The sequence below is a fragment of the Panthera tigris genome, chromosome E1 (genome assembly GCF_018350195.1).
Source record: "Panthera tigris isolate Pti1 chromosome E1, P.tigris_Pti1_mat1.1, whole genome shotgun sequence".
Lineage (NCBI taxonomy): Eukaryota > Metazoa > Chordata > Mammalia > Carnivora > Felidae > Panthera > Panthera tigris.
In genome coordinates, this window is record NC_056673.1 from 24996597 (window position 1) to 25009942 (window position 13346).

At 39.1% G+C, this 13346-nt stretch overlaps 1 protein-coding gene and 1 long non-coding RNA gene across 4 annotated transcripts in view; one reads left to right on the top strand and one right to left on the bottom strand.

Moving 5' to 3' along the window:
- The window catches only part of USP32 (ubiquitin specific peptidase 32), a 243513-nt gene that overhangs the window by 121044 nt on the left and 109123 nt on the right, over window positions 1-13346 (bottom strand). For both annotated transcript variants that reach the window (XM_042965446.1, XM_042965445.1), the window contains exon 3: window positions 1862-1967. In XM_042965446.1, coding sequence (XP_042821380.1) covers window positions 1862-1967 — 106 coding nt within the window. The remainder of the gene's footprint in view (window positions 1-1861; window positions 1968-13346) is intronic.
- Window positions 1-13346, top strand: part of LOC122233414 — a 129005-nt gene that overhangs the window by 58564 nt on the left and 57095 nt on the right. The window lies entirely within an intron of this gene.

Here is a 13346-nt window from a genome sequence, read left to right on the forward strand (position 1 = left end):
CGCTGAGCCAGCTTAAGATATTCTCTCTCCTTTTCTCCCTGCTCCCCGCCCACCCTTCTTCCCCACTACCACTCTCTCTTTAAAATAAAAAAAAGGAAGGAAGGAAGGAAGGAAGGAAGGGAGGGAGGGAGGAAGGGAGGGAGGGAGGAAGGAAGAAAGGAAGGAAGGACTTTATATGTTTGTGTTTATGATGCCCCCAAATGTTATTTTTAATTACTGGCTGCCTGGAGCCACAGTATCTGTTTGTTGGCAGAGGAGCGCTAATTCGAAAAACCAGGATCACAGTTAAATTCCAAGTTGGTTCATGGATACGTTCAATATCTTAACTGTGATAATGTGGGTATATATACGTCCCCAAACCTATCAAAGTCCACACTTTATATGTGTGCATTTTATTGCAAGTCAATTATACTTCAATAAAACTATAAAAAAAGAAATAGATTAAAAAGAACAGCCTAAATTTAGGATTAAGAAAGAAGATTCTGAGGGATTTAGGAGAAGCGGTCAGAAGGCAGGTTAGAAAAGGAAGAAGGTTGGGGTGCCTGGGTGGCTCAATCGGCTGGGCGTCCGACTTTGGCCTAGGTCAGGATCTTGCAATTTGTGGGTTCGAGCCCTGCGTTGGGCTCTGTGCTGACATCTCGGAGCCTGGAGCCTGCTTCGGATTCTGTGTCTCCCTCTCTCTCTCTCTCTGCTCCTCCCCCGCTCATGCTCTGTCTCTGTCTCTCAAAAATAAATAAATGTTAAAAAAAAGAAAAAAAGAAGAAAAAAAAAGAAAAGGAAGAAGGTAAATCTGGAGAACAAACAGAGGGTTACTGGAGGGATTGTGGGAGGAGGATGAGCTAAATGGGTAAGAGGCATTAAGGAATCTACTCCTGAAATCATTGTTGCACTAATGCTAACTAACATGGATGTAAATTTAAACAATAAAAATAAATTAAAAAATAAAGAAAAGGAAGAAGGAAGAGAGAAAACCCAGCATCTGGTGGCCAAGGGTTAAAACCTAGGAATTTTCAAAGTAAATGTTTCTTTACTTCTCCTGGGAAATTTTCAATAAAACTTTCACCCCAAAAAGAAACCCTACATTCATTAGTAGCTGCTCTCCATTTTCCTATTCCCTGCCAGCCTCTGGAAATCACTAATCTACTGTGTCTATGCATCTGCCTAATCTGGACAATTCATATAAATGGAATTACATACCATGTGGCCTACACTTTGACTGGCATTTATCACTTTAACATAATATTTTCAGGTTCATCCATGTTGCAGCATTAGTACGTTATTCTTTTACTGTTGAGAAGTATTTTACCATATGGAGGTATCACATTTTGTTTATGTTGAATGCAACAGTTGATGGATAATAGGGTTGTATCCATCTTGCAACTACCGTGCACAGTGCTGCCATGAATACTCTTGTACATTTTTTTTTTTTTTTAATGAATACATGCTTTCAATTTTGGGGTGAACATACTCGAGTGGAATTGCTGGGTCATATGATAACTCGATGTTTAGCAGTTTGAGGAACTACCTAACAATCTTCCAAAGTGATGGTACCATTTTACACTCCCAGCAGCAATATATGAGGGTTTCAACTTTTCCACTCTTCACCAACTCTAATTATTACCTATCTTTCTTATTTTAGTCATCCTGGTAGGTATGAAGAAGTAACTTTACTTCACTGTAACTTTAATATATATTTCCCTAATAAGTTTACATTGACCATTTTTTCAAGTGCTTATTAGCTACTTGTGTATCTTCTTTGGAGAAATATCAACTCAAATGCTTTCACTGTCATCAGAATTTTCAGGTAAATTATTCCGCACACAAATGTAGTATTATCATTTTGAGATATTAAAGTACGTACATTTTGCCTTCTCTTCATCTCTGCCTCTTGTAAGAAGGACAAGTCCAACTATTAAGTTATTGAAGTGCAGTCCTTTGGATGTTCCACCAAAAGAACAGTATATCACCTAGGAGAAAATGATAAAGCCAACATTAGAGGTTTCAGTTGTTGAGGAATTTGAGGCTCATACCACCTTTACCAAATCTTGTCTCTATCTCCAAACAAGACTCTGGTAAACTTTAGTAAAATGATGTTATACATCTTGTTAGTGCACTCAGCCAAAAATACACTTTATCTATTCTACTATATATATATCACTGGCTCACACACTAAATATTCTTTCTCTTTGGAATCCTTACAAAGGTCAAATCAGATAAAGGTTCAATAGCCCCAATAATGTGGTAAGAATTTTGTGTAATTACAGAATTTCCTTCAACCTCTGTAAAACTTACATACATTTTGATTTGAAAGATCGACATCTGGGGCCTCTGAGTGGTTCAGTTGGTTAAGCGTCTGACTTCGGCTCAGGTCATGATCTCAAGATTTCTAGGTTCGTGGGTTCAAGCCCTGTGTCGGGCTTTGTGGTGACAGCTGAGAGTCTGAAGCCTGCTTCAGATTCTGTGTCTCCCTCTATCTCTGTCCCTCCCCCACTCATGCTCTGTCTCTGTCTCTCAAAAATGAATAAACATTAAAAAAAATTGAAAGACTGACACCCTCTGAATGTTCAAAAATGGAATGACAATCATATTGCAACATATAAATACACCAAATTAACACCTTGTATACTTTAAATTTACACAATGTTATATGCCAAATATATTCAATTTTATAAAAGTAAAAAATACAGAAACCCCTCAAGATGTTTTATACACTCTTAGAAAGGAGTATCCTAGTAATCAAAACTAAAGAAGAAAAGCTATGCATAAGAAAGGGACAGCAAAAGCAATGACATAAATTCATTCAGTTAGTAATTCTTTATTGAGCGCCTAAGGTGATATTGTGATATAATAAGAAATAAATATTTGGTCTTCCTCCAAGTTTCTGACACAAGAGCTTCTAAAACTCCTTGCTGAATGATATAGGTAAAAGAAGCATCTTTGGTTATTTACCCAATAAGTCCCTTTCATTCATATCTGAGTTTATGCTAATGAAATGACTCTTGGTGGGCCTTTACAAAGCTTCAGAATGTGAGCTGGTAGTCAGAGGAAAAGATGTGATTAGAGGGTTAGAATATTCAGCAGCACTTCCCAATCTCCAGGAAGGGAAGGGTGCTAGAGATTTATTTAATCACCAATAGCCAATAAATGGCCAGTGATTTAATCAGCCATGCCTGCATAATGGAACTTCCATTAAAAACCCCTAAACCAGAGGTTGGTGAAGACATCAAGGTGCTAGCAGAGGGGAACACCCAGAGATGGCATGGAAGTTCTGCATACCATCCCCCTCCCTGCCCACCTTCACCCCTTGCCCTTTGCATCTCTTTCCATTTGGCTGTTACTAAGTTGCAGTCTTTAAAAAAATAAACTGGTAGGGGTGCCTGGGTGGCTCAGTTGGTTAAGCGTCCAACTTCAGCTCAGGTCATGATCTTGCGGTCCGTGAGTTCAAGCCCTGCATCAGGCTCTGTGCTGATTGCGCAGAGCCTGGAGCCTGCTTCAGATTCTGTCTCCATCTCTCTCTGCCCCTCCCCTGCTCACACTCTGTCTCTCTCTCTCTCAAAAAATAAACATTAAAAAAAAATTTTTTTAAATAAATAGGCAATAATAAGAGGAGGGGCCAAGATGGCAGAACAGCATGGAAGGTTTTTTTTGTCTCTAGGACCTGAAATGCAGCCAGATCATCACCAAACTACCTTGCACACCTAGAAAACTGATTTGAGTACTAATACAACAATCTGCACGACCTGAACCACACAACTGGGCAGGTATCCGGAGTGGAGAGGCGAACTGGGAGAGAAAGAAGCTGCTGAGGACAGGGAGCTGTTTTTGCATGGGGAGAAGAGGACATGCCAGGCGGGGGGTGGGGGAATACAGGAAAAGCACCCACCCCTGAAAGCAGCTGGAGAGAAAAAGGAACAGTGGAAACAGCCACAGGGACTAAACAAAAAAGGGAGAAAGGAGAGGGTTTAAATTCCATTAAGACTCTATAAACAGGTGGAGCGCAGAGTCTGAAACTCCACAGCTCAATACCTGGCGGAGCTCTGGTAGGAAGGGGAAATCCCTGGAGACAGAGTGTGAGGTCTGAGGGGTCCGAGGGCCACACAGGGAGAGGTGGTTCCCCTACTGGGAGGACATTTGGTAGAGGCAGTGTGGCCTCCCCACAGGCAAAGGTCCCAGCAGATCCCTGAGAATGGCCACATTCACTGGTGTCAGAGCCAGGATGTTGAGGGTAAAGCCTGGTGCCAGATGTGTGCCGTGATTTGCCGTAATCCCTGAAATGCTGCTGCTACATGACTGCACAAACTTTTTTCTGGGAAGGGCTGGTGGCTGGCTGCAGTCTCTGGGCATCAGCAGTGGCACGGTCTCCCGAACGTTCCTGGGGGTGGCCAGCACCCAGCCACTGCTGAGTGAGACCCTCCCCCAGAGAATAAGTACAGAAATGAGGGGTTGGGAAACACGGCCCCATCTGAGATAAAACTCAGGAGGGAGGTGCCGCTGGGCGGCCAGATGCCTTGGTCACACACAGTGTAGAAACGGAGAATGGACAGAAGCCAGAGACAAAGAAGGGGTGCTTGACTGCTAGTAGGGAAAAGCACAGAGTTCTGATACTAGAGACTGGGTAGCTGGGTGACTCTATTTTCACCCCTCCCATGCATGCCCCTACACACCTACACCCACAACAATCTACCCCACTAAGCTAAGCAGCACCATCTAGTGGAGAATGGAGCCATTACACTAAGCCCTGCCCAAATGGGCCAACCGCACTCTTGAAGAACACAAGTCTCTCTGCCTGCTTAGTTTGAGGACTATAAAGTGCTTCATAGTTTGATTTCTAGGGGAAACCGGATGTAATTTCAATCATATTTGACTCTGTTAGTCCAACTATTTAATTTTTTTTCTTTTCTTATTCTTGAATACAGAAAGAGAAAAAATTTATTTTTATTTTCCATTATTATTAAAAAGATCTTTAATTTTTTTCTACTATATTACTTTTTTGTAAATTTTTTATATTCTATCTTACTTCCATCATTTCATTTTATTCTATTTTATTGCATTCATTTTCTCAAATGTTTTCCTTTTTCTTTTCTTTCTTTCCTTTTCTTCTTTCTCCCTTTTCTCTAATCTATCAAGTTTCTTTCAACAATGAGACCAAAACACACCTACGACCCAGCATTCTTCATTTGATTTTGTTAAGTAATTTTTTTTTTACTTTATTAATTCCTTTTCTTTCTTCAAAATGACAAAATGAAGAAATTCATCCCAAAAGAAAGAACAGGAAGAAATGACAGCCAGGGACTTAATCAACACAGATACAATCAAGATGTCTGAACCAGAATTGAAAATCACAATAATAAGAAAACAAGCTGGGGTTAAAAACAGACTAGAAACCCTTACTGCAGAGATAAAAGAAGTAAAAGCTAGTCAAAATGAAATAAAAAATGCTACTATTGAGCTGCAATCTCCAATGGGTGCCACAGCAGCAAAGATGGATGAAACAGAGCAACGTATCCACGATAGAGAGGACAAACTTATGGAGAATAATGAAGCAGAAAAAAAGGCACACTAAGGCAAAAGAGCATGATATAAGAAATAGAGAACTCGGTGACTCATTAAAAAGGAATAACATCAGAATCACAGGGGTCCTAGAAGATGAGGAGGGAGAAAAAGGGGTAGAAGGTTTATGTGAGCAAATCATAGTGGAAAACTTTCCTAACCTGGGAAACACAGACATCAAAATCCAGAAAGCACAGAGAATGCCCATTAGATTCAACAAAACCAGCCATCAACAAAGCATATTATAGTCAAATTCACAAAATACTCAGGCAAGGAAAGAATCCTGAAAGCAGCAAGGGAAAGAAGTCCTTAACCTACAAGGGAAGATAGATCAGGTCTGCAGCAGACCTATCCACAGAAACTTGGCAGGCCAGAAAGGAGTAGCAGGGTATATTCAATGTGCTGAATTGGAAAAACATGCAGCCAAGAATTCTTTATACAGCAAGGCTGTCATACAAAATAGAAGGAGACTTAAAGAGTTTCCCAGACAAACAAAAATTAAAGGAGTTCATGACCACTAAACCAGCCCTGCAAGAAACTTTAAGGGGGACTCTCTGAGGGGAGAAAAGACAAAAAAAAAAAAAAGACCAAAAGCAACAAAGACCAGAAAGGACCAGAGAACAACACCAGAAACTCCAACTCTACAGGTGACATAACAGCAATAAATTTGTATCTTTCAGTACTCACTCTAAACATCAATGGACTAAACGCTCTAATCAAAAGACACAGGGTAACAATGGATAAGAAACCAAGATCCATCTATATGCTGTTTACAAGAGACCCATTTTAGACCTAAAGACACCTTCAGATTGAAAATAAGGGGATGGAAAACCATCTATCATGCTAATGGCCGCCAAAAGAAAGCCAGAGAAGCCATACTTATATCAGAAAATCTAGATTTTAAAAGGAAAACTGTAACAAGGGATGAAGGGCATTATATCATGATTAAGGGGTCTATCCACCAAGAAGATCTAATAATTGTAAACATTTATGCTCCAAATGTGGATGCATCCAAATATATAAATCAACTAATCACCAACATAAAGAAACTCACTGATAAGAGTAGGGGACTTCAACACTCCACTTCTAACAATGGATGGATAATCTAATCAGAAACTCAACAAGGAAACAATGGCTTTGAATGACACACTGGAACAGATGGACTTAACAGATATATTCAGAACATTTCATCCTAAAGCAGCAGAATATACGTTCTTCTCCACTGCACATGGAATACTCTCCAGAACAGATTACATACTGGGACACAATTCAGCCCTCAACAAGTACAAAAAGATGCAGATCACATCATGCATATTTTCAAACCACGACACTACAAAACTCAAAATCAACCACAAGAAAAAAATTTGGAAAGGTAACAAATACTTGGAGATTAAAGAACATCCTACTAAGGAATGAATGGGCTAACCAAGAAGTTAAAGAGGGAATTAAAAAGTACATGGAAGCCAATGAAAAAGATAACACCACAGCCCAAAACCTCTGGGACACAGCAAAGGCAGTCATAAGAGGAAAGCATATAGGAATCCAGGACTTCCTAAAGAAGGAAGAAAGGTCTCAGATACACAACCTAACCTCATACCTTAAAGAGCTGGAAAAAGAACAGCAAATAAAACCCAAAAACAGCAGAAGGCAGGAAATAATAAAGATTAGGGCAGAAATCAATGCTATTGAAACCAAAAACAAAACAAAAACAAAAACAAACAAAAAAAAAACAACAGTAGAATAGATCAATGAAACCAGAAGCTGGTTCTTTGGAAGAATTAACAAAATTGATAACCCTCAAGTGAGTCTGATCAAAAAGAAAAAGGAAAGGACCCAAATAAATAAAATCAAGAATGAAAGAGGAAAGATCACAACCAACACAGCAGAAATACAAACAATAATAGGAGAATATGAGCAATTATATGCCAATAAAATGGGTAATCTGGAAGAAATAGACAAATTCTTACAAACATATGAACTACCAAAACTGAAACAGGAAGAAATAAAAAATTTGAACAGACCCATCCATAGCCAGTAAAGAAATTGAATTAGTAATAAAAATCTCCCGGGCGCCTGGGTGGCTCAGTCTGTTGGGTGTCCGACTTTGGCTCAGGTCATGATCTCACAGTACGTGAGTTCAAGCCTCACATCAGGCTCTGTGCTGACAGCTCAGAGCCTGGAGCCTGCTTCAAATGCTGTGTCTCCTCTGCCACTCTCTCACTTGTGCTCTCTCTCTCCCTCTCTCTCTCAAAACTAAATAAACATTAAAAAAATGTCTTAAAAAAATTAAATTTATTTTAAAAATCTCCCCCCCCAAAAAAAGTCCAGGGCTAGATGGCTTTCCAGGGGAATTCTACCAAACATTTAAGGAAGACTTAACACCTATTCTGTTGAAGCTGTTCCAAAAAATAGAAATGGAAGGAAAACTTCCAAACTCATTCTATGAAGCCAGGATTACCTTGATTCCAAAACCAGATAAAGACCCCACTAAAAAGGAGAACTACAGACCAATTTCCCTGATGAACATGGATGCAAAAATTCTCAACAAGATACTAGCCAACCGGACCCAACAGCACATTAAAAGTATTATTCACCATAACAAGTGAGATTTATACATGGGATGCAGGGTTGGTTCAATATCCGCAAAACAATCAATGTGATACATCACATCAATAAAAGAAAGAACAAGAACCACATGATCCTCTCAAAAGATGCAGAGAAAGCATTAGGCAAAATACAGCATCCTTTCTTGATAAAAACCCTGAAGAAAATAGGAGTAGAAGGATCATACCTCAAGATCATAAAAGCCTTATATGAAAGACACACTACTAATCTCATCTTCAATGGGGAAAAACTGAGAGCTTCCCCCTGACATCAGGAACACAACAGGGATGTCCACTCTCACCACTGTTATTCAACACAGTGTTGGAAGTCTTAGCCTCAGCAATCAGACAACACAAAGGAATAAAAAGCATCCAAATAGGCAAGGAGGAAGTCAAACTTTCACTCTTTGCAGACAACATGATACTCTATATGGAAAACCCAAAAGATTACACCAAAAACAGCCAGAACTGATCCATTAATTCAGCAAAGTCGCAGGATATAAAATCAATGCACAGAAATCGGTTGCATTCCTATACACCAATAATGAAGCAACAGAAAGAAATCAAGGAATCGGTCCCATTTATAATTGCACCAAAAACTATAAAATACCTAGGAATAAATCTAATCAAAGAGGTGAAAAATCTATACACTGAAAACTACAGAAAGCTCATGAAAGAAATTGAAGATGACACAAAAAATGGAAAAACATTCCATGCTCCTGGATGGGAAGAACAAATATTGGTAAAATGTCAATACTACCCAAAGCAATCTGCATATTCAAAGCAAACCCTATCAACATAACACCAGCATTCTTCACAGAGCTAGAACAAATAATCCTAAAATTTGTATGGAACCAGAAAAGACCCCAAATCAAGCAATCTTGAAAAAGAAAACCAAAGCTGGAGGCAATCACACTCCTGGACTTCAAGACGTATTACAAAGGTGTAATCAACAAGACAGCATGGTACTGGCACAAAAACAGACACTCCTATCAATGGAACAGAATAGAGAACCCAAAAATGGACCCACAAACATATGGACAGCCAATCTTTGACAAAGCAGGAAAGAATATCCAATGGATATTCTTCAGCAAGTGGTGCTGGGAAAACTGGACAGCGACATGCAGAAGAATGAACCTGGACCACTTTCTTACACCATACACAAAAAGAAACTCAAAATGGATGAAAGTCCTAAATGTAAGACAGGAAGCCATCAAAATCCTCGAGGTGAAAGCAGGCAAAAACCTCTCTGATCTTGGCCACAGCAACTTCTTACTCAACATGTCTCCAGAGGCAAGGGAAACAAAAGCAAAAATGCACTATTGGGACCTCATCAAAATAAAAATGTTCCGCACAGAGAAGGAAACAATCAGCAAACTAAAAGACAACTGAAAGAATGGGAGAAGATATTTGCAACGACATATCAGATAAAGGGTTAGTATCCAAAATCTATAAAGAACTTGTCAAACTCAACACCCAAAAAACAAATAATCCAGTGAAGAAATGGGCAAAAGACAGGAATAGACCCTTTTCCAAAGAAGACCTCCACATGGTTCACAGACACATGCAAAAACGCTCAACATCATTCATCATCAGGGAAATACAAATCAAAATCACAATGAGATACCACCTCACACCTGCTACAATGGCTACCATTAACAACTCAGACAACACCAGACATTGTTAGAAGATACAGAGAAAGAGGATCTCTTTGCACTGCTGGTGGGAATGCAAACTGGTATAGGCACTCTGGAAAATAGTATGGAGGTTCCTCAAAAAATTAAAAATCGAACTACCCTACGACCCAACAATTGCATTAGGTATTTATCCAAGGGATACAGGTGTGCTGTTTCAAAGGAGAACATGCACCCCAATGTTTATGGCAGCACTATCAACAACAGCCAAAGTATGAAAAGAACCCAAATGTCCATCAATGGAGGAATGGATAAAGAAGATGTGGTGTGTGTGTGTGTGTGTGTGTGTGTGTGTGTGTGTGTGTGTAAAGGAATATTACTCGGCAATCAAAAAGGATGAAATTTTACCAGTTGCAAATACGCGGATGGAACTAGAGGGTATTACACTAACCAAAATTAATCAGTCAGAGAAACACAAATATATGACTTCACTCATATGAGGAATTAAGATACAAAACAGATGAAGATAGGGAAGGGAAGCAACAACAATATAAAAACAGGAAGGGGGACAAAACATAAGAAACTCTTGAACAAACAGGATTGCTGGAGGGGTTGTGGAAGGGGAATGGGCTAAATGGGTAAGGGGCATTAAGGAATCTATTCCTGAAATCATGGCTGCACTATATGCTAACCTGGATGTAAATTAAAAAGTTAATTAATTTTTTAAAAAAGATGTGGTATATATACACGATGGAGTATTACTCACCAATCAAAAGAATGAAATCTTGCCATTTGCAATTACGTGGATGGAACTAGAGGGTATTATGCTAAGTAAAATTAGAGAAAGATATCATGACTTCACTCATGAGGAATTTAAGATGCGAAACAGATGAACAGAAGGGAAGGGAAGCAAAAATAATATAAAAACAGGGAGGGGGACAAAACATAAGAGACTCTTAAATGTAGAGAAGAAACAGAAGGTTGCTGGCGGGGTTTTGGGAGAGGGAATGGGCTAAATGGGTAAGGGACATTAAGGAATTTACTCATGAAATCATGGCTGCACTATATGCTAACTAACTAGGATTGTAAACTAAAAAATAAATTTATTTAAATAAATAGAATAAAATAAACTGGTAATAGTAAATAAAGTGCCTTCCGGAATTCTGTGAGCCATCTAGCAAATTGTCAAACCCAAAGAGGAGGTCATGGGAACCCTAGATTTATAGCCAACTGGTCAGAAATACAGGACTTGAGACTGGCATATGAAGGAGGGGGCAGAACTGGAGGTCTGCACTAATTCCAGGTACTTATCTCAGAATTGAATCGAAATTATAGGACATCCAGTTGGTGTCCAGAGAGTTGAAAAATTGACTGATATAGGGAAAAACCCCATACATTTGGTGTCAAAAGTGCTGTTGTTTAAAACAAAGTGACCCAGTTTTTACCATGCAGAATTTTTGTCGAAAAATGTATGATTAAGAATAGTTCAAACCCAAAGCAATCTGTAGATTCAATGCAATCCCTATTAAAATACCAAGTATTTATGGGGCGCCTGCACGGCTCAGTCATTTAAGCGTCCAACTTTGGCTCAGGTCATGATCTCATGGTTTGTGGGTTTGAGTCCCGTGTCTGGCTCTGCCTGCTTCAGATTCTGTCTCTCCCTCTCTCTCTCTGCCACTCCACTTGCGCGCGCACACTCTTTCTCTCTCAAAAATAAACATTAAGAAATTTAAAAAAAGAAAGTATTTTCCACTGAACTAGAACAAACAATATTAAATTTGTCTGGAACCAAAAAAGACCCCCAAATAGCCAAAGCGACCTTGTGAAAGAAGAACAAAGCTGATAGTCCCAGATTTCACGATATACTATAAAACTGTAATAATCAAAACAGTATGGTATTGGCATAAAAACAGGCATATGGATCAATGGAACAGGACAGCCCCAAAATAATAACTGACATTTATGTGGTCAATTAATTTATGACAAAAGAGGCAAGAATGCACAATGAGAAAATGTCAGCCTCTTCAATAAATAGTGCTGGGAAAACTGGACAGCTATAGCTTTTGGCTATTTACCCAAAGAAAATGAAAACATTAATTTGAAAAAATACATGCACCCTTATGCTTACTGCAGCATTATTTATAATCGCCAAGATATGGAAGTAACCCAAATGTCCACTGATGGATGCATGGATAAAGATGTGGTTTGTGTGTACACACACACACACACACACACACACACACACACACAGGACTTTTACTCAGCCATAAAAAAGGTATGAGATCTTGCCATTTGCGACAACATGGATAGACCTGGAAGGTATTATGCTAAGTGAAATAAATCAGACAGAGAAAGACAAATCTTGTATGATTTCACTTATATGTGGAATCTAAACAAACAAAAAGCAAAAAACAGACCCACAGATATAAAGAAATGAAGGCTGCCAGAGGGGAGAGGGTGTGAGGATCAGCAAAATGGGTGAAGGGGAGTGGGAGATACAGGCTTCTAGTTATAGAATGAATAAGTCGCAGAGATAAAAGATGCAGCATATGGAATATACTGGTCATTGGTATTGTATAGTGACTAACGGTAGTTACACTTGTATAGAGCATAGCATAATGTATAGAGAAGCTGAATCACTATGTTGTACACCTAAAACTAATGTAACATAGTGTATCAACTATACTTCAATAAAAAAGAATTCAAGAAATAAAACTTACATAGTAATATGAAAAATGAAAATATATATTTATGAAGTGATATTTAAAAATATATTCAATAACACTCTTGACAACTGATGCCAAAAATTATGTATCTCTGGTGCCACTAACAGAAAAGCCTAGCAAAAACTAGTCTAGGGAAATGGTTCCAGATCAGAACATAAAAAACACTTTAAAAAAAAACCTTAACAGGGGCACCTGGGTGGCTCAGTTGGTTACACGTCTGACTTCAGCTCAGGTCATGATCTCACCACTCATGAGTTCGAGCCTTGCATCTGGCTTTGTGCTGACAGCTCAGGGCCTGGAGCCTGCTTCCAATTCTGTGTTTCCCGCTCTTCGTGTCCCTCTCCCGCTTACCTTCTCTTTTTTAAAAAACCTTAACAAATATACTTTGTGGAATAACTATTTTCACTTGGTATAACTAAAAATAAACTGCATAAACTGGAGGAAGGTAACAGACAAAACCTCTATCCCTGAGACAGGGGTAGAAAACATCATAGACCTTTAGATATCCCCTACCATTGGGGAGAGGCAGAATCACTAAGAAGTGGGGATACACTGTCACAGCTTTAAACTGAAACAAAAACATGAAACAGAATGCCTCCCCCCCAACTAGCACCCTCACCCACTTCCACCACTGTGTTAGCAAACACTGAAGAATAAATAAGATCAGTCTACTGCTGGGGAGGGAAGAGCATACAAAGAGACCCTTTCTGAAGTATCATAACAACAAGAAAATAAGATAAAAAGTTGAAGGTAGAGCAAACATTTGAAGAATCCTCTGGCAAATGAGACTCCACCCTAAAAAAGGTAACCCTAGACTTGAATTTGAAGCCTAT